Source organism: Pecten maximus, chromosome 17 (assembly GCF_902652985.1).
Source record: "Pecten maximus chromosome 17, xPecMax1.1, whole genome shotgun sequence".
Classification (NCBI taxonomy): domain Eukaryota; kingdom Metazoa; phylum Mollusca; class Bivalvia; order Pectinida; family Pectinidae; genus Pecten; species Pecten maximus.
This window is the reverse complement of record NC_047031.1, coordinates 14494820-14517410: the sequence shown is the minus strand read 5'-3', so window position 1 is coordinate 14517410 and position 22591 is coordinate 14494820. Positions and strand designations below refer to the sequence as shown.

The 22591-nt window shown below is 36.6% G+C and overlaps 1 protein-coding gene across 1 annotated transcript; it reads right to left on the bottom strand.

Annotated features, from left to right (window-relative positions):
• Positions 1 to 5389: 5389 nt before the first annotated feature.
• On the bottom strand, positions 5390 to 6740 carry LOC117315668. Its single transcript, XM_033869964.1, has 3 exons — positions 6318 to 6740; positions 5903 to 5983; positions 5390 to 5817 (listed from the first exon to the last, which is right to left on the bottom strand). The coding sequence occupies exons 1-3, from the start codon at positions 6564 to 6566 to the stop codon at positions 5713 to 5715; spliced, it is 435 nt and encodes a 144-aa protein (XP_033725855.1). The 5' UTR covers positions 6567 to 6740; the 3' UTR covers positions 5390 to 5712.
• Positions 6741 to 22591: the final 15851 nt, after the last annotated feature.

Genomic DNA, 22591 nt, shown 5'->3' with positions numbered 1-22591 from the left:
ATGCGAGTTAGATATGTCAGGTATCAATTATCCCGTCTCCATCACCCAAATCGATAAATTCGAAAGACTGAACGGTTTATCGGTAAACGTGTTTGGCCTCGAGGATAAAACCGTTTATCCTATGCATGTGAGTAAAGCGAAACAATCCCGCCACCACGTCAATCTGCTCTTTTTACAAGAGGGGGAAAAAACACATTACTGTCTCATTCAAAATTTGAACGCATTTTTAAGTAGAACGAAAAAAGCAAAACGTCAAACCCATTTTTGTCAGCATTGCCTGCAAGGTTTCACGAGTAACGTACTACTAAGTAAACACATGGAACTGTGTTCCAATTACAAGACACAGAGAGTAGAATTTCCCAGTGAAGACGATGCTCTCTTATTGTTTCAGGATTTTCAGAAACAAATGAAAGTACCTTTCATTATTTATGCAGATTTCGAAACGTTTGTAGAGCCAATGGATTCCTGTGAACCAAACCCAGACCATTCCAGCACTACTAAGACTATAAAATTCGAACCTTGTGGTTTTGGATATCAAGTCGTGTGCATGGATGACAGATATACCAAGCCACCAGTCATTTATAGGGGGGACAATGTCAGTCAACATTTTTTGGAATGTATTTTAACAGAAGAAAAACAAATTAAAGATATCTTAAATCATCCAGAACCACTAGTCATGACTCTTCAGGACGAGCAGTCTTTTGTGACGAGTAGTCGATGCCACATTTGTGGTAAACATTTCACAGACACTAGTACCGTGGTACGCGATCACTGTCATTTGAGTGGGAAATACCGCGGTGCTGCACATAATGAATGTAATCTGAAATACAAATATCCCAAATTCATACCGTGTGTTTTTCACAACTTAAAACGGTTCGATGCGCACATTATAGCGGAAAGCATAGGAAAATTCAAAGATCAGGAAATCAATTGCATTCCAAACACGACGGAAAAGTATATTTCCTTCAGTCTGGGTAACATTCGATTCATAGACTCTTTTCAATTCATGTCTCAGAGCTTAGAGACTCTAACTGAAAATCTTGCCAAAGAGGGTTTGGTAAAATTCGAAAACTTCTCCAGAGAGTTTACCCAATCAGAAGCCAAATTACTTCTCAGAAAAGGCGTATATCCATATGAGTACGTAGACAGTGCCGATCGATTTTCCGAACATAAGCTCCCCCCAAAAGAGAAATTCTATAGTTCACTGAGTCAATCACACGTGTCAGATGTTGATTACGCACATGCACAGAACGTGTGGGAGAAACTTAACATTTCAACTCTCGGTCAATATCACGACCTCTATCTCAAGACGGACGTGCTTCTATTGGCCGATGTCTTTGAGAACTTTAGAAACATGTGTCTAGAATATTATGGTTTAGATGCGGCTCACTTCTTTACCAGCCCAGGCCTGGCTTGGAGTGCAGCTTTGAAGATGACTGGAGTTAGGTTAGAACTCATTAGAGATCCAAACATGTATCTCTTCTTTGAAAGTGGAGTACGGGGTGGTGTTAGTATGATCTCGAACAAATACGCTCAGGCTAACAATCCATACATTCCAGAATCATACGACCTTTCCCAACCGCACTCGTACATTATGTATACCGATTGCAATAACTTGTATGGGAAGGCCATGTCGGAATCCTTACCCGTGGGATGGTTTCAATGGGTTGAAAACCCACACACATTTGATCTGAACAAGATAACCAAAGATGGAGACTTGGGATACGTATTTGAAGTTGATCTGGAATATCCAGACGAGCTCCACGACAATCATTCCGATTACCCCCTTGCACCGGAACGCAAAAAAGTCTCAGACAAAGAATTGTCACCTATCAGTAAAGAGATGTGGAAAATATTACATCCAAACCCTAAACACACCGATGACAATTTACATGGGCGCGTATCGACAGAAAAACTGATACCAACATTAGAAAACAAGACCAAATACATCTGCCATGGTAGAAATCTACAATTGTACATGGAACTGGGTCTAAAAATCACAAAAATCCACAGAATTTTGGAATTTAAACAAAAACCCTGGTTACGCCCATACATACAATTCAACACATCCAAAAGAGCGTCCTGTAAGAACGAGTTTGAGAAAGATTTTTTTAAACTCATGAACAATGCCGTATTTGGAAAGACGATGGAGAATGTACGATCGCGAGTCGATATCAAGTTGGCTCACACGGTCAAAAAATTCAAAAAATATGTGGCAAGACCTTCGTTTCAAAGATTCACAATCTTTAACGAAGACTTGGTAGCCGTTCAGAACGATAAAATCAAACTAGTTTTGAACAAACCTGTATATGTAGGACAGACCATTCTAGATCTGTCGAAGTGTATCATGTATGAGTTTTTTTACAAGTACTTAAAACCCAAATATGGGAATGGTATAAAATTACTCATGACAGACACAGACAGTCTATTATACCATGTTCAATGTGCAGACATCTATGATGACATGTATCGGGACAGATATCTATTCGATCTGTCCAATTATCCAATCGAGCATCGCTGTCACGATACAAAGAACAAAAAAATACCCGGATATTTCAAGGACGAAACGGGAAGCGAACCCATTGCAGAGTTTGTAGGGCTCCGTGCAAAAATGTACTCCTACATCTATGCCATACGTACACAGATAGAGATTGAAAATCGTACCGTTCTTTGGAACGATATGAAAGAAAAACAGATAGCCAAGGGTGTCGCAAAAACGACCATCAGACGCGATCTAAGGCACAAAATGTACAGAGAGTGTTTATTCGGAAACGAAATCAAAATGTGTAAAATGAATTCAATTAGAAGTGATAAACATCAACTCTACGTTCACAACGTCAACAAGTCGGGTCTGTGTGCCTTCGATGACAAGCGTTGGGTCTTACCCAATCGGTGCGATACGCTCGCATACGGTCATTACATGATTTCCGCAATGGAATGGTAATAAAAACAGAAATGTAGTTTTACAGATATTTATTATGGATATCGAACAGAAGTCGTCATGGAAAATATTGTAAAACTATTTATACATGCTTTGGATATGTTGTAAATATGTTGTGTTATTTAGTTGTAGAAATTTCAAGTTAATTATATACACATGTATTATTACATTCTTAATTAAGTATAGAGTTTAAGAAAGTTTTTATACGTATGAAAACTTAATTAAGATGAACTAAAAAAAGCTTTAATAAAAATCTAGAATAAAGATAAAGTTGAAGAACAAAATTATTTTAAAAAATAGCTTTAAAATGTTTTTAAAAAAAATCATGTTTCAGAATATAAAGTTTTTTTTTAAAATGTTTAAACAAATGAAAATATTCAAAGTTAAAAATTCATGTTTCAGAATATAAAGTTTTTTTTAAAAATGTTTAAACAAATGAAAATATTCAAAGTTAAAATTCATGTTTCAGAATATAAAGTTTTTTTTTTAAATGTTTAAACAAATGAAAATATTCAAAGTTAAAAATTCATGTTTCAGAATATAAAGTTTTTTTTTTTAAATGTTTAAACAAATGAAAATATTCAAAGTTAAAATTCATGTTTCAGAATATAAATGTTTAAACAAATGAAAATATTCAAAGTTAAAAATTCATGTTTCAGAATATAAAGTTTTTTTTTTTAAATGTTTAAACAAATGAAAATATTCAAAGTTAAAAATTCATGTTTCAGAATATAAAGTTTTTTTTTTTAAATGTTTAAACAAATGAAAATATTCAAAGTTAAAATTCATGTTTCAGAATATAAATGTTTAAACAAATGAAAATATTCAAAGTTAAAAATTCATGTTTCAGAATATAAAGTTTTTTTTTTTAAATGTTTAAACAAATGAAAATATTCAAAGTTAAAATTCATGTTTCAGAATATAAAGGTTTTTTTTTAAATGTTTAAACAAATGAAAATATTCAAAGTTAAAAATTCATGTTTCAGAATATAAAGTTTTTTAAATTCAAGTTTTTAAGTTGGTATGAGAGATTTCATTTAAATGTTACAAAAATCATATATATCGCACATTAGATGTCAGTATGAGAGAGATCATTATAAGATTCTCTAACATTGTAATTCTGGAAGTATGAGAGAGATCATTATAAGATTCTATATAATTCTGAAGTATGCGAGAGATATTTAAAGGTTACATAACATTGTATATCTGAAGTATGAGAGATGTATACTACAGTGTATCATTAAAATAGTTTCAGATTATTCTTGAATAAGATCCTATACCCCTTATGAATTCGATATTTTATTAATGTATAATTATGTTTTATAAGTTGTACTTTGTATTCATTTGTCAATAGAAATGTTATAATTAAAAATGTAGCAAACAAATTATTTGTTCTTATTCAATCTACTCTACATTCTGATATAGAATCCAGCACTGTCTCTTCATACGTTGAAAAGATGACTTCTACTTTACAGTAATATCGATGTCTCCTCAGCTTTTTCATATGGGAACGAACTCTCCCATATCTCACTTCTACTACGCTATCTATGAAAAATTGAGTTTCGTCTCTAAATTCTGGATACCGTAGCTGTATTGCTGTAATTACTTTACGATAGATGACGGATCGACAGATGTCTACTTCATGACACCCGAATAATATACTAATAAAACAGAGACTATTTGAATAGTACGATCTATCTCTAAATAATACATCTCCATTTGAATCTATGACTGACTTAACGACACGTTTTTGATACATAGTTGAAGAGACGTCACTATTGCTGCAAGTTTAACAAATGACTGCCCGAAGGGAGATCACTCTGATTTAAAGTCACTGTTCAGTGACAGTAGCATAGACTCTGAATTATGTCTTATAAGGATTTAGAAGTTTACATAATATTTCAAAAAGAAGCCAATATCTATCGGGTGATTATTAAAATTGTTGTCCGTTCAGATATTGATCAAATTCGTCTGCATATGTCTGGATCGCTCCAGGCGGGTTAGTCTGACGGTACGGGTGCATTCTTCTTTCCACCACCTATAGTAAGAAATAAATGTAACTAGTACACCAACAGTAGTAAATAATATATTGACACATGTTCAAAACTTGACAGCCAACTTACGTGTCTCACATCTGTTGCACCCTTTTGCTCGTCCCTTTTTTTACCAGCTTCAGTTGGTATCGTATCTTCTGGTTTCTGAGCCTGTGGGAAAATTTAATGGTGCTGTACAATCCACTGTTTAAAACTCGATCAATCAATGGTTTATTACTGTGTCATGCATTATATCACAATATATATAACAGATAAAACATACATTTGTGGAAAAAACATCCAGATAAAATAATTTCAAAATTAAATTGGTGTAATTGTCTAGCCACAGATGGATTATGAGACATATTTTCGTCTAAATTCTGGATACCATAGCTGTATTGCTGTAATTACTTTACGATAGATGACGGATCGACAGATGTCTACTTCATGACACCCGAATAATATACTAATAAAACAGAGACTATTTGAATAGTACGATCTATCTCTAAATAATACATCTCCATTTGAATCTATGACTGACTTAACGACACGTTTTTGATACATAGTTGAAGAGACGTCACTATTGCTGCAAGTTTAACAAATGACTGCCCGAAGAGAGATCACTCTGATTTAAAGTCACTGTTCAGCGACAGTAGCATAGACTCTGAATTATGTCTTATAAGGATTTAGAAGTTTACATAATATTTCAAAAAGAAGCCAATATCTATCGGGTGATTATTAAAATTGTTGTCCGTTCAGATATTGATCAAATTCGTCTGCATATGTCTGGATCGCTCCAGGCGGGTTAGTCTGACGGTACGGGTGCATTCTTCTTTCCACCACCTATAGTAAGAAATAAATGTAACTAGTACACCAACAGTAGTAAATAATATATTGACACATGTTCAAAACTTGACAGCCAACTTACGTGTCTCACATCTGTTGCACCCTTTTGCTCGTCCCTTTTTTTACCAGCTTCAGTTGGTATCGTATCTTCTGGTTTCTGAGCCTGTGGGAAAATTTAATGGTGCTGTACAATCCACTGTTTAAAACTCGATCAATCAATGGTTTATTACTGTGTCATGCATTATATCACAATATATATAACAGATAAAACATACATTTGTGGAAAAAACATCCAGATAAAATAATTTCAAAATTAAATTGGTGTAATTGTCTAGCCACAGATGGATTATGAGACATATTTTCGTGAAATAAACTGATAAGATTTAGAAGCTATAAAAACTCATAAGTCCATATATATATATAATCATTTAATCGCGTCTGTGTCTTTTTTTTTTCAATTTTTCTGTATATATAAGACACTGTTTATAGACATTTACCTGACTAATCAAATGTAGACTGTCCTCCAAGGTTATTCGTAGGTCTGTTAAGTCCTGGTATTCGTCTAACGTTAATGGGAGATAATACTTTTTCTCCCTCTTGTTTATGTGAACGTACACAACTCCGTTAAAGACATTCACAGACAGACTGATCTGGCTATTCAACTTAGTGGATAATGTTGGTTCTGTAGAACCATCTTTTTTCTTTTGGTTGATAACATCAAACTTTCCGTAGATATTATGATCCATTTTTGCGCTAAAAGTAACAGCTGGCGGGGTTTGCGCGCTTTTTTATACCAACGGTTTAGGTGTGAAACCGGGTAGAATCGAACGACCAATGAAAACCTAGAATGGGGAATGTTTAAAATTTTAAAGGGTGTATTCTTGATTAACCGGTTTTTTTTTTTTTTTTCACACGACATTTGTGTAATATATTTCAATTTTAAGGCTGTGTCAGCATTTCCACGCATATGATTCGTGTTATGTATACAATTTCATGTGTGACACTTTTTTAACATATTTATTTCTCTGAGCAGAGGATTACGTACAAGTTATCGACACCTTTTACTCTAATACAGTACATATTAATATTTACATACTACGACATATTAAATTGATATACAACTAATACATTATATTTAAAACTGGATTTGATGAAAAGTCGCACGTGTCTGAAAACTTCTGTATTAATATCTATGAATTGATTTTCTAGATCTAACTAATTCCTGCATCAATAAATTTCTCTCGTTTTCATAATTTGATAGATCATCTAAAATTGTGGTCCGACGTCTACAATTTCATGTTTGACATTGATCTCGTTTTCACCATTTGGTCTGTAAAAATTATTGTACGACATTTTTTTTCCCCGATTGATACTGCTTTTCGACGATTTTATTTTCAATTCACTATTGTAAAGAAGGCTAGGTTAAAGCTGTCACCGTATTCCGGAAGCTTTACAGAATTTGACGGGATTTCTGCACGTGCAAAGCGTGAATCTGAATCAGGTCACGACCTGTAGTGGATAACGATGGCTGTACATGTGCTGCGTGTAATGTTGCTATTGCTCCTGTTGGGGGCAGAGGGGTGTATGCACACCCCTTTGCTGTATGCCTGTAACAACAACAGGGAAGACACAGACTTCCAGATCTTTTCGTGTACGATGGACGAGGCATGGTTGATTCGGGGGATGAACACAACGTTCACGTTGTGTTGTGGACCAGCACCCCACGACCAGCCATTCCTTGTCATCAAAGAGTGGCGATCAATTGACCGTCTCCTGGGGGATTGCATTTATTATCACCCCAACATCAGGATCTACCCCCAGGTTGATTGCAGCATGGTGGAGGGGCAGATAGAATATTGTGTGAGTACAATCTATTCTGTTACTAGAAAATATTTTGTGTATATGTAATATCACCTAATAGGTTATCTATTCATGTCAATACTTGTGGTTTACAAAATCTGACCTCTATTGCCAAGTATATATAATACCTGAATCTACCAAGTGTCTTCATATGAATAAAACATTCTAATTACTGTTGTTTAGCATAATGCCACCACCGCTACCACCAGTGAGGGGGCCATTGCTACCACCAGTGAGGGGGCCATTGCTACCACCAGTGAGGGGGCCACCGCTACCACCAGTGAGGGGGCCACCGCTACCACCAGTGAGGGGACCATTGCTACCACCAGTGAGGGGGCCATTGCTACCACCAGTGAGGGGGCCATTGCTACCACCAGTGAGGGGGCCATTGCTACCACCAGTGAGGGGGCCATTGCTACCACCAGTGAGGGGGCCATTGCTACCACCAGTGAGGGGGCCACCTGCTACCACCAGTGAGGGGGTCATTGCTACCACCAGTGAGGGGGTCATTGCTACCACCAGTGAGGGGGCCACCGCTACCACCAGTGAGGGGACCACCGCTACCACCAGTGAGGGGGTCACAACATCGAAGATGTCCACTTCTGTGGTGCTGTTGTTAATTTTATCTGTGGTTCTACCATTGATGTTAGGTATGTACGATTACTTAATTTTGTGCATTTTTTTTTTTAAAAGACATCGTCTACTTTCTTAACCTTGATCATCATTGTGTAATGTTAGTAAAATACAATTTCAGTGTTTTCCCAAAAACACCTGATGAATGCTCATTTGGTTCAATAATAAGTAAATATATGTCAGCATGACCAAAAGTCATCTACATTTTCACCCCAACAGAATTTTCTCTAGTCATGCAACTTCCAATATTCTACCAGGGTAAATGTCCTTTGAGGAAAAAAAAAAAAAAAAAAAGATTTATTTTCATGTATTTACTTTGATAGATGACATTGAAATGGATCAAACCTTATTACCACCACCACTACAGCCACTACCAGCGCAGCCACTAGGTAATGATTATTCTTCCTAAGAAATGTAAACAAATCGTGTTGAGGTTAATTACATAAAAATTAAATATTAAGACGACATTAAAAATCAAATATTAAGACGATGTCGCTACCATGGAAAAATTTATGTTTAAAGATTTTTTACATTATTTCATACCAATGTTTAAAGATTTTTTACGTGATTTCATACCAATGTTTAAAAATATTTCCTTATGATTTGATACCAGTTATATTAAAGATATTCTTATCGTGTATCTTGAATTTCAATTTTGTACATTTGTGTAATACTCAGGAAGTTCTTTGTGTCCATTTAGTTTAATTTTATGTGAATTGTCAAAATAAATGTTTGATTTGTTAACTATTGTTTTTCATTATGATTTTAATTTTCATCTGATTCTGGTATCGATCTCACGAAATGGTAAACATTGTCGTGGAAGGAATGGAAATATTAATTGTAAACAAAAAATGACCTATGATGCTACGGTTAAGTAGGTTCAGTATCACATTGTACTTGCCAGCTGTACCACTTCAAACTCCTGCATTTCCATTCCACAACCTTGCTGTTTAGGATATGTATAATCTGTGATTGCATACATATGTGTGTAGCTGTATCCATAGATGCTATTTCGCAGTAAAATCGTCTTTTGTTTGCTTCGAAAACGGAATCGTTTAACATGGCGGAAGGTCTATGTCGTCGTATAGTCATAAAAACGAACAACAAACTGTCTTCCGGAATTAATAATAAAAACACTAGAATTCATAAAATAATAACTGGAACATTTTAAAACGTATACATAGCATCAACTTAAATTATCAAGTATATATATATATATGTGTATCGTTGCATCCACAGATAATAATTCGCAGTAAAATCGTCTTTTATTTACTCTGAGAGCTTACCATTTTAACAAGGCGGAAGTTCGATATGGTCATATAGTTCACAAAACGAACAACAAACATAAGTTATAAAATAATATGATGAACATATTTATGTGGTATATTCCTAATGATAATATGCTTACCTTGTTGTAAACATCCAATTTGGGTTGAAGTATTCCTCGAGTGTCTCCTTCAATATGTTCTCTCAGATAGCAGTTCTTTTAATGGAAATTTATCTCAAAAGTTTTTTTATGGAAATTCATCTCAAAAGTTTTTAAACAGAAAATAATTATCTCTCAATTTTTTATATGTGATCAATTTAGCTACAGAGGGAGGTCCAATTTCTGTTTCATTCAACTCAATGTTGAATGAGCTACTGTAAGACATAGTTAATTTAATTTCTTCACACAATACAATGTTTAATTTTACCTCTCTAGCTTGCCTATCAAATGATATAGAAACATTCAAATTGTATCCATCCCTTTGAATGGTACGGTTACCATCATTCAACAATTCTATACGTAAAATAGATGGTCCATATTTTTCAGGTCCTGTAGTAATTTGTATTTCTCTTACATCAACGATTACTTTACAAGAGTCCGTTCTATTATCATGTATAAATACAACACCGATGCCAAAAGTTTCCGTATCAAACACTGTTAAATCACAATTGAAATCCTGAAGATTAACTTTTTGTGAAGTTTGATTGCAAGTATCGTTATCCATGTCAGCTAATCATTACCACCCTTCAAAAGTTTCAGCTTCTCTTTTAAATTTTTAATTTTCAACCGAAAAAATAATTTTGTGCGTCCCAACAAAATTCCTCCTCTATATATTGTATTTGAAAGTATCAGTTAAGTTCACAGCAATTTTACAGACATTGTTAATATTTTTCATCTGATACCTTAATTTTAAACATTTCTGAACAATGGGTATCACTTTTGTCCATTTCTGTGATAAGTAGTATTTATGCTGTCGGAGACGTAGCATCTTTAAGAATTTGATACAATTTATCGTAAGGTTTCATCTTTGAGAATCGGTTGGTGTCTAATCGATCGGGCGGGGATGCCTTTTCATTAGATGACAGTTCTCATCATTAGATGTCACATCTGATAACCGTATACCGATGTTAGTATTACGAAAATTCATCTTGGAGATAATCATCTTTGAGATAATGATGGGGGTCGGATCGTACCATCGTACGGTTAAGGTTGAATTACTATACCGTGACTTCGTCTTTTCACTTTGTGTCACGTTTCCTCACAAAGTTTTAAAAACACCGATGCTTATCGCAAACCAATGTTCGTATTACTAAGTTACATTACTTGATTTATTGTTCATATTCATCTTGGAGATAATCATCTTTGACATAACGATGGGAGTCGGATCGTACCATCGTATGGTTAAGGTTGAATTACTATACCGTGACTTCGTCTTTTCACTTCGTGTCACGTTTTCTCACAAAGTTTCAATAATACCGATACTTATGTTACTTAGCTGGTAGGCCTATCTCAATTGAAAAACAATTGATAATGTGATAATGAAAAGAATTCATTGATGGTCCTTTAATACCGTTTGAAATCTTTTGTGGTCATTTGAGGTTTTTTTTAACGTCCTTTTTATTGATTTTGATTTTCTTGATAATTGTTGACATTTTATACAAATTTAAGTTTTCTGATGACGACTTCCTGTGTAAGACCGAGTCGACAAACGACTCTGTTACATGAAACCTTTGTCACATTGATGTCTTCTTTCTTTATATGTTCTACCTGTGCTTGCGCCATCGAATGTGTCGACCATGATTCTCCTCTCAATATATATCTATCCACCCGTTACCTCAACAGGAGGGTCCAACTGTAGGGTCCAAAAGGAGGTCCCGTAGTGTTATATAGGAGGTCCTAGGCGTCCAATGGTAGGTCCAAAAGGAGGTCCCGTAGTGTTATATAGGAGGTCCTAGGAGTCCAATGGTAGGTCCAAAAGGAGGTCCTGTAGTGTTATATAGGAGGTCCTACCTTAGGGACCGTACACACCCCGAAAACACTACTACTGCTGTGCTCGGTGATAATGTCGTCGATGACGTATACTTGTAGCAACTCTATACAGGTAAGGACCTACAATATCCTCACTCTGCACGTGCAAACACACCCCGCCTGACTTTACATAACTAAAATATAACGAAACGAAATTTATTTGTTTATATGTAAAAAAAAGAAAAAGAAAAACATTACAATGTAATCTTATTTCAAACGAATATACATGTTTTATATGCATACCATGTGATATAATTCTCAAAGACTTACCAATAGATGCAACTTCTGCTCGAATTGCTGCCTACTGGTTTTAAGGTCAATCTCCTCCAATTCCGTAAAACTGAGGGACAGGTAGTATTTTCTGTCTTTCTTATTGACGTGCAGAAAGTAATCGTTTGCATCCGCGAAAAAGTTACATGACAGGGTGATATTAGCATTAACTTTCATGAATAAAATAAATAATACAAACAAATTTAAATAATGTTATAGTGCTTACTTGGAGATTATGTAGATTGTCATCCAGACTTTTTCTTAAGTCTGTCAGATCCTGGAATTCCTGCAGGGATAACGGTAGGTAGTACCTTTTGTCCTTTTTGGTAATTTGTAAATATATCGTTCCAAAAAATAAATTTACTGATACTCTTAAACTGGCGTTGATTTTAACAGAGAGCGTTTGTTGTTTTTTCCCCCACCCTTCCTACCTCTTGCACTTCTACTTCTCCATATGGTTGAGAATGGACCATTTTGCGCCAAAATCTGAATGACGGTTAACGACGTTGGCGCGCTTTTTATATAGTTAGTTTAGGTAAATATATATATTTTACCATTTTAACCAATTTTTTTATCATAATGATCTAAATATACAATACGAATGCTTTTAAAACTAACAAAATAAACCAAACCAAACCCCTCACTCTCTATATTCATTGCTGTTTCCCCCGTAACGTCCACAGCAGAAACATTTTTGACACATACCACTAGTTCTTTAGTTGTTCTATCATAGTGACCATATGATTTTAACTTTTTACCATCTGTAGTATTCTCCTTCTTTAAACTGAAAAATACGTCAACTGGTGTTATCCACAATGAGTCTTGAATGACTTGAAGGCCGCCGGTAAGTCATTTGAAGACCAGTTCATCGATCGTCGGGTTGTTTCCCTTTACAACTGATCATCCACATAATCGTTTGAATATCTACACTTAATCTTATCATTTGGGACACGATCGGAACATGCCGTATCCTCGCCTCCCTATGATTTGTATTGCGGTACTGTTACGCTCCATCTCTCTCGTCTATTGTATCTACACCGGTATCTGCCTTTTATGCAGAGGGCGAAATCACCACAGTTTAATAGGTCTATACCCGTGTGTATATCCTTATACAGGTAACGGTACACTTATTTCAACTGTGGTCGACTTCCGGTCACGCTGGTTTTACCTTAGTAATCAGTGCGTCCGGGGCAGCGCCGATTGTTCGTATATAAGTAGCTTTTAAATTACTTCTCTTTCAATAATTCCACAAATATATCTCTAAACTTCTGGTTCCGATCATTTGGTCACCATAACAGCCGGTCACCGTAGTAATTACTGTCTGTAAAATCCGGTATCTGTAACAAACCCAGCATTATCAGCTAAATCACCTAGGATTGTCTCTAGCTGCGGTGTAACAAAAACGCAGATAAATAACCGTGCTCTTGTCCTCCCATTCCTCTCTTCTCCGATACACATTTTATACGACCCTTCTTAATTCTCTCCCATCTATTGTATCTACCTTAATCTGCTTTTCTAAAGAGGGATTAGTCCATCACCCCATTGATAAGTCCATACCTGTGTGTATATATCTTTATACAGGTAACGGAAACACTTCTTTCAAACATGGCTGGCTTCCGGTCACGCGGTTTTACCTTAGTAACCACAAAATTTGGGATCTTATCTTTTCTCTTCTTTCTTAACAACTTTCTTCTTCCTAGCGTCTCCTACGACACTGCCTCACTTTTGGCCTTTAGTTGAGCGTTCGCCCCTGTGAGGAAGGCTTTGGGTTCTGTCCCCTGGCCGAGACATTCCAGAGTCTTTAAAAATGGTAGTCTGCTTAGCGCTCAGCATATTTGGAGTAGGACGACTGGTTCCTCCGTTGTCAGTATAATGTGACCGGGTGGGGTGTGCTGCTGGGTGTCTTCGGCAGTATGCTTCAGTGAGGTAGCACTATAAATCGGCAAAAGTTCCGGCCTATCACAAGGAGACTTAACACGAACATACCGCAGCCTCCCAAAACACACATACGCACTCAACATACGCATGCATGTCGCACACACGGGAGGCCGTCCTTAAATTACCTTAGCTGTTAATAGGACGTTAAACAAAATAAACCAAACCAAACCAAACCGTTCAAATCAATGATGGATTTTACCACACGTTTTTGATACACTGCCCTGCAGGTAGGGCGTAAGAATTGTACCTGCTGCCCCCATTGCATGATCGTAAGAGGCGACTAAACTTGGGATCTTATCTTTTCTCTTCTTTCTTGATAACTTTCTTTTTCCTAATGTCTCCCTTGACAATACCTCAATTTTGGCCTTTAGTTGAGCGTTCGCCGCTGTGAGGAAGGCTTTGGGTTCTGTCCCCTAGCCGAAACATACCAGAGTCTATAAAATGGTAGTTGCTACTCCTGCTTAGCGCTCAGCATATTTGGAGTAGGACGACTGGTTCCTCCGTTGTCAGTATAATGTGACCGGGTGGGGTGTGCTGCTGGGTGTCTTCGGCAGTATGCTTCAGTGAGATAGCACTTTAAATCGGCAAAAGTTCCGGCCTATCACAAGGAGACTTAACACGAACATACCGCAGCCTCCCAAAACACACATACGCACCCACCACACACATGCATGTCGCACGCACGGGAGACCGTCCTTAAATGACCTTGGCTGTTAATAGGACGTTAAACAAAATAAAGCAAACCAAACCAAATTTTTGATACATAACTGAAGAGACGTCGATAGTATTGTAAAATAACATAAATGCACCTAAAGAGCGATAACTCGTATAGCTATAGCTTAAAGATACATTTGATAGAGCAAGTATCGTCTATTGAAAGTTTGATAGGTACTGTTCGAACTCCTCAGTCTATTGAACGTTTGATAGGTACTGTTCGAACTCCTCAGTCTATTGAAAGTTTGATAGGTACTGTTCAAACTCAGTCTATTGAAAGTTTGATAGGTACTGTTCAAACTCTTCAGCATAACTTGAAGCCGCCCCCGTCTTTTTGTACGGGTGCATCCTTCTTTCAACCACCTATGGCAAGAAAAAAAATGTAAATTAGAACTTCCCTCTTGTAATTAATAAATGATTTATTGACACGTGCTCAAAATATGACAGTTAACTTACGTGTCTCACATCACTAACACTTGTTTGTTCGTCCTTATGCATATGCTTACCGCCTTCTGTTTTCTCATTTGCCGCCCCTGGTTTTTGACCCTGTGGGAAAATTAAACGATACAGTACACTGTCTAATACTAGCTATAACTTGATAAACATTCTGCTGCTTAATAGAATCAACACTTACCTGATTCAATAAATGTAGGCTATCCTCCAGGCTGCCCCTAAGGTCTGCTAGGTCCTGAAACTCGTCTAGAGTTAATGGGAGATAATATTTCTTCTCCCTCTTTGTTAAATGTAAATAAACCACACCGTTAAACACATTCACGGATAAACTGGTTTGCGTATTGAGCCTCGTTGATAAAGATGGTTGTGTAGAACCATCTTTTTTTGTATGATTTGTTAATTCAAATTTTCCATAAATAATAGGTTCCATCTTCTCTTTTTTGCGCCAAAAATAAGTGACGGTAAACAAAGTTGGCGCGCTTTTTATATAGCCGGTTTAGGTGTGGTATGGTGAAATAGACATCAACCAATGAAAACTTAGTAATACGAACATTGGTTTGCGATAAGCATCGGTGTTTTTAAAACTTTGTGAGGAAACGTGACATAAAGTGAAAAGACGACGTCACGGTATAGTAATTCAACCTTAACCGTACGATGGTACGATCCGACCCCCATCATTATCTCAAAGATGATTATCTCCAAGATGAATTTTTGTAATACTAACATCGGTTTACGATTATCAGATGTGACATCTAATGATGAGAACTGTCATCTAATGAAAAGGCATCCCCGCCCGATCGATTAGACACCAACCGATTCTCAAAGATGAAACCTTACGATAAATTGTATCAAATTCTTAAAGATGCTACGTCTCCGACAGCATAAATACTACTTATCACAGAAATGGACAAAACTGGTACCCATTGTACAGAAATGTTTAAAATTAAGGTATCAGATGAAAAATATTAACAATGTCCGTAAAATTGCTGTGAACTTAACTGATACTTTCAAATACAAGATATAGAGGAGGAATTTTTAATTTTCATCTGATTCTGGTATCGATCTCACGAAATGGTAAACATTGTCGTGGAAGGAATGGAAATATTAATTGTAAACAAAAAATGACCTATGATGCTACGGTTAAGTAGGTTCAGTATCACATTGTACTTGCCAGCTGTACCACTTCAAACTCCTGCATTTCCATTCCACAACCTTGCTGTTTAGGATATGTATAATCTGTGATTGCATACATATGTGTGTAGCTGTATCCATAGATGCTATTTCGCAGTAAAATCGTCTTTTGTTTGCTTCGAAAACGGAATCGTTTAACATGGCGGAAGGTCTATGTCGTCGTATAGTCATAAAAACGAACAACAAACTGTCTTCCGGAATTAATAATAAAAACACTAGAATTCATAAAATAATAACTGGAACATTTTAAAACGTATACATAGCATCAACTTAAATTATCAAGTATATATATATATATGTGTATCGTTGCATCCACAGATAATAATTCGCAGTAAAATCGTCTTTTATTTACTCTGAGAGCTTACCATTTTAACAAGGCGGAAGTTCGATATGGTCATATAGTTCACAAAACGAACAACAAACATAAGTTATAAAATAATATGATGAACATATTTATGTGGTATATTCCTAATGATAATATGCTTACCTTGTTGTAAACATCCAATTTGGGTTGAAGTATTCCTCGAGTGTCTCCTTCAATATGTTCTCTCAGATAGCAGTTCTTTTAATGGAAATTTATCTCAAAAGTTTTTTTATGGAAATTCATCTCAAAAGTTTTTAAACAGAAAATAATTATCTCACAATTTTTTATATGTGATCAATTTAGCTACAGAGGGAGGTCCAATTTCTGTTTCATTCAACTCAATGTTGAATGAGCTACTGTAAGACATAGTTAATTTAATTTCTTCACACAATACAATGTTTAATTTTACCTCTCTAGCTTGCCTATCAAATGATATAGAAACATTCAAATTGTATCCATCCCTTTGAATGGTACGGTTACCATCATTCAACAATTCTATACGTAAAATAGATGGTCCATATTTTTCAGGTCCTGTAGTAATTTGTATTTCTCTTACATCAACGATTACTTTACAAGAGTCCGTTCTATTATCATGTATAAATACAACACCGATGCCAAAAGTTTCCGTATCAAACACTGTTAAATCACAATTGAAATCCTGAAGATTAACTTTTTGTGAAGTTTGATTGCAAGTATCGTTATCCATGTCAGCTAATCATTACCACCCTTCAAAAGTTTCAGCTTCTCTTTTAAATTTTTAATTTTCAACCGAAAAAATAATTTTGTGCGTCCCAACAAAATTCCTCCTCTATATATTGTATTTGAAAGTATCAGTTAAGTTCACAGCAATTTTACAGACATTGTTAATATTTTTCATCTGATACCTTAATTTTAAACATTTCTGAACAATGGGTATCACTTTTGTCCATTTCTGTGATAAGTAGTATTTATGCTGTCGGAGACGTAGCATCTTTAAGAATTTGATACAATTTATCGTAAGGTTTCATCTTTGAGAATCGGTTGGTGTCTAATCGATCGGGCGGGGATGCCTTTTCATTAGATGACAGTTCTCATCATTAGATGTCACATCTGATAACCGTATACCGATGTTAGTATTACGAAAATTCATCTTGGAGATAATCATCTTTGAGATAATGATGGGGGTCGGATCGTACCATCGTACGGTTAAGGTTGAATTACTATACCGTGACTTCGTCTTTTCACTTTGTGTCACGTTTCCTCACAAAGTTTTAAAAACACCGATGCTTATCGCAAACCAATGTTCGTATTACTAAGTTACATTACTTGATTTATTGTTCATATTCATCTTGGAGATAATCATCTTTGACATAACGATGGGAGTCGGATCGTACCATCGTATGGTTAAGGTTGAATTACTATACCGTGACTTCGTCTTTTCACTTCGTGTCACGTTTTCTCACAAAGTTTCAATAATACCGATACTTATGTTACTTAGCTGGTAGGCCTATCTCAATTGAAAAACAATTGATAATGTGATAATGAAAAGAATTCATTGATGGTCCTTTAATACCGTTTGAAATCTTTTGTGGTCATTTGAGGGTTTTTTTAACGTCCTTTTTATTGATTTTGATTTTCTTGATAATTGTTGACATTTTATACAAATTTAAGTTTTCTGATGACGACTTCCTGTGTAAGACCGAGTCGACAAACGACTCTGTTACATGAAACCTTTGTCACATTGATGTCTTCTTTCTTTATATGTTCTACCTGTGCTTGCGCCATCGAATGTGTCGACCATGATTCTCCTCTCAATATATATCTATCCACCCGTTACCTCAACAGGAGGGTCCAACTGTAGGGTCCAAAAGGAGGTCCCGTAGTGTTATATAGGAGGTCCTAGGCGTCCAATGGTAGGTCCAAAAGGAGGTCCCGTAGTGTTATATAGGAGGTCCTAGGAGTCCAATGGTAGGTCCAAAAGGAGGTCCTGTAGTGTTATATAGGAGGTCCTACCTTAGGGACCGTACACACCCCGAAAACACTACTACTGCTGTGCTCGGTGATAATGTCGTCGATGACGTATACTTGTAGCAACTCTATACAGGTAAGGACCTACAATATCCTCACTCTGCACGTGCAAACACACCCCGCCTGACTTTACATAACTAAAATATAACGAAACGAAATTTATTTGTTTATATGTAAAAAAAAGAAAAAGAAAAACATTACAATGTAATCTTATTTCAAACGAATATACATGTTTTATATGCATACCATGTGATATAATTCTCAAAGACTTACCAATAGATGCAACTTCTGCTCGAATTGCTGCCTACTGGTTTTAAGGTCAATCTCCTCCAATTCCGTAAAACTGAGGGACAGGTAGTATTTTCTGTCTTTCTTATTGACGTGCAGAAAGTAATCGTTTGCATCCGCGAAAAAGTTACATGACAGGGTGATATTAGCATTAACTTTCATGAATAAAATAAATAATACAAACAAATTTAAATAATGTTATAGTGCTTACTTGGAGATTATGTAGATTGTCATCCAGACTTTTTCTTAAGTCTGTCAGATCCTGGAATTCCTGCAGGGATAACGGTAGGTAGTACCTTTTGTCCTTTTTGGTAATTTGTAAATATATCGTTCCAAAAAATAAATTTACTGATACTCTTAAACTGGCGTTGATTTTAACAGAGAGCGTTTGTTGTTTTTTCCCCCACCCTTCCTACCTCTTGCACTTCTACTTCTCCATATGGTTGAGAATGGACCATTTTGCGCCAAAATCTGAATGACGGTTAACGACGTTGGCGCGCTTTTTATATAGTTAGTTTAGGTAAATATATATATTTTACCATTTTAACCAATTTTTTTATCATAATGATCTAAATATACAATACGAATGCTTTTAAAACTAACAAAATAAACCAAACCAAACCCCTCACTCTCTATATTCATTGCTGTTTCCCCCGTAACGTCCACAGCAGAAACATTTTTGACACATACCACTAGTTCTTTAGTTGTTCTATCATAGTGACCATATGATTTTAACTTTTTACCATCTGTAGTATTCTCCTTCTTTAAACTGAAAAATACGTCAACTGGTGTTATCCACAATGAGTCTTGAATGACTTGAAGGCCGCCGGTAAGTCATTTGAAGACCAGTTCATCGATCGTCGGGTTGTTTCCCTTTACAACTGATCATCCACATAATCGTTTGAATATCTACACTTAATCTTATCATTTGGGACACGATCGGAACATGCCGTATCCTCGCCTCCCTATGATTTGTATTGCGGTACTGTTACGCTCCATCTCTCTCGTCTATTGTATCTACACCGGTATCTGCCTTTTATGCAGAGGGCGAAATCACCACAGTTTAATAGGTCTATACCCGTGTGTATATCCTTATACAGGTAACGGTACACTTATTTCAACTGTGGTCGACTTCCGGTCACGTGGTTTTACCTTAGTAATCAGTGCGTCCGGGGCAGCGCCGATTGTTCGTATATAAGTAGCTTTTAAATTACTTCTCTTTCAATAATTCCACAAATATATCTCTAAACTTCTGGTTCCGATCATTTGGTCACCATAACAGCCGGTCACCGTAGTAATTACTGTCTGTAAAATCCGGTATCTGTAACAAACCCAGCATTATCAGCTAAATCACCTAGGATTGTCTCTAGCTGCGGTGTAACAAAAACGCAGATAAATAACCGTGCTCTTGTCCTCCCATTCCTCTCTTCTCCGATACACATTTTATACGACCCTTCTTAATTCTCTCCCATCTATTGTATCTACCTTAATCTGCTTTTCTAAAGAGGGATTAGTCCATCACCCCATTGATAAGTCCATACCTGTGTGTATATATCTTTATACAGGTAACGGAAACACTTCTTTCAAACATGGCTGGCTTCCGGTCACGCGGTTTTACCTTAGTAACCACAAAATTTGGGATCTTATCTTTTCTCTTCTTTCTTAACAACTTTCTTCTTCCTAGCGTCTCCTACGACACTGCCTCACTTTTGGCCTTTAGTTGAGCGTTCGCCCCTGTGAGGAAGGCTTTGGGTTCTGTCCCCTGGCCGAGACATTCCAGAGTCTTTAAAAATGGTAGTCTGCTTAGCGCTCAGCATATTTGGAGTAGGACGACTGGTTCCTCCGTTGTCAGTATAATGTGACCGGGTGGGGTGTGCTGCTGGGTGTCTTCGGCAGTATGCTTCAGTGAGGTAGCACTATAAATCGGCAAAAGTTCCGGCCTATCACAAGGAGACTTAACACGAACATACCGCAGCCTCCCAAAACACACATACGCACTCAACATACGCATGCATGTCGCACACACGGGAGGCCGTCCTTAAATTACCTTAGCTGTTAATAGGACGTTAAACAAAATAAACCAAACCAAACCAAACCGTTCAAATCAATGATGGATTTTACCACACGTTTTTGATACACTGCCCTGCAGGTAGGGCGTAAGAATTGTACCTGCTGCCCCCATTGCATGATCGTAAGAGGCGACTAAACTTGGGATCTTATCTTTTCTCTTCTTTCTTGATAACTTTCTTTTTCCTAATGTCTCCCTTGACAATACCTCAATTTTGGCCTTTAGTTGAGCGTTCGCCGCTGTGAGGAAGGCTTTGGGTTCTGTCCCCTAGCCGAAACATACCAGAGTCTATAAAATGGTAGTTGCTACTCCTGCTTAGCGCTCAGCATATTTGGAGTAGGACGACTGGTTCCTCCGTTGTCAGTATAATGTGACCGGGTGGGGTGTGCTGCTGGGTGTCTTCGGCAGTATGCTTCAGTGAGATAGCACTTTAAATCGGCAAAAGTTCCGGCCTATCACAAGGAGACTTAACACGAACATACCGCAGCCTCCCAAAACACACATACGCACCCACCACACACATGCATGTCGCACGCACGGGAGACCGTCCTTAAATGACCTTGGCTGTTAATAGGACGTTAAACAAAATAAAGCAAACCAAACCAAATTTTTGATACATAACTGAAGAGACGTCGATAGTATTGTAAAATAACATAAATGCACCTAAAGAGCGATAACTCGTATAGCTATAGCTTAAAGATACATTTGATAGAGCAAGTATCGTCTATTGAAAGTTTGATAGGTACTGTTCGAACTCCTCAGTCTATTGAACGTTTGATAGGTACTGTTCGAACTCCTCAGTCTATTGAAAGTTTGATAGGTACTGTTCAAACTCAGTCTATTGAAAGTTTGATAGGTACTGTTCAAACTCTTCAGCATAACTTGAAGCCGCCCCCGTCTTTTTGTACGGGTGCATCCTTCTTTCAACCACCTATGGCAAGAAAAAAAATGTAAATTAGAACTTCCCTCTTGTAATTAATAAATGATTTATTGACACGTGCTCAAAATATGACAGTTAACTTACGTGTCTCACATCACTAACACTTGTTTGTTCGTCCTTATGCATATGCTTACCGCCTTCTGTTTTCTCATTTGCCGCCCCTGGTTTTTGACCCTGTGGGAAAATTAAACGATACAGTACACTGTCTAATACTAGCTATAACTTGATAAACATTCTGCTGCTTAATAGAATCAACACTTACCTGATTCAATAAATGTAGGCTATCCTCCAGGCTGCCCCTAAGGTCTGCTAGGTCCTGAAACTCGTCTAGAGTTAATGGGAGATAATATTTCTTCTCCCTCTTTGTTAAATGTAAATAAACCACACCGTTAAACACATTCACGGATAAACTGGTTTGCGTATTGAGCCTCGTTGATAAAGATGGTTGTGTAGAACCATCTTTTTTTGTATGATTTGTTAATTCAAATTTTCCATAAATAATAGGTTCCATCTTCTCTTTTTTGCGCCAAAAATAAGTGACGGTAAACAAAGTTGGCGCGCTTTTTATATAGCCGGTTTAGGTGTGGTATGGTGAAATAGACATCAACCAATGAAAACTTAGTAATACGAACATTGGTTTGCGATAAGCATCGGTGTTTTTAAAACTTTGTGAGGAAACGTGACATAAAGTGAAAAGACGACGTCACGGTATAGTAATTCAACCTTAACCGTACGATGGTACGATCCGAC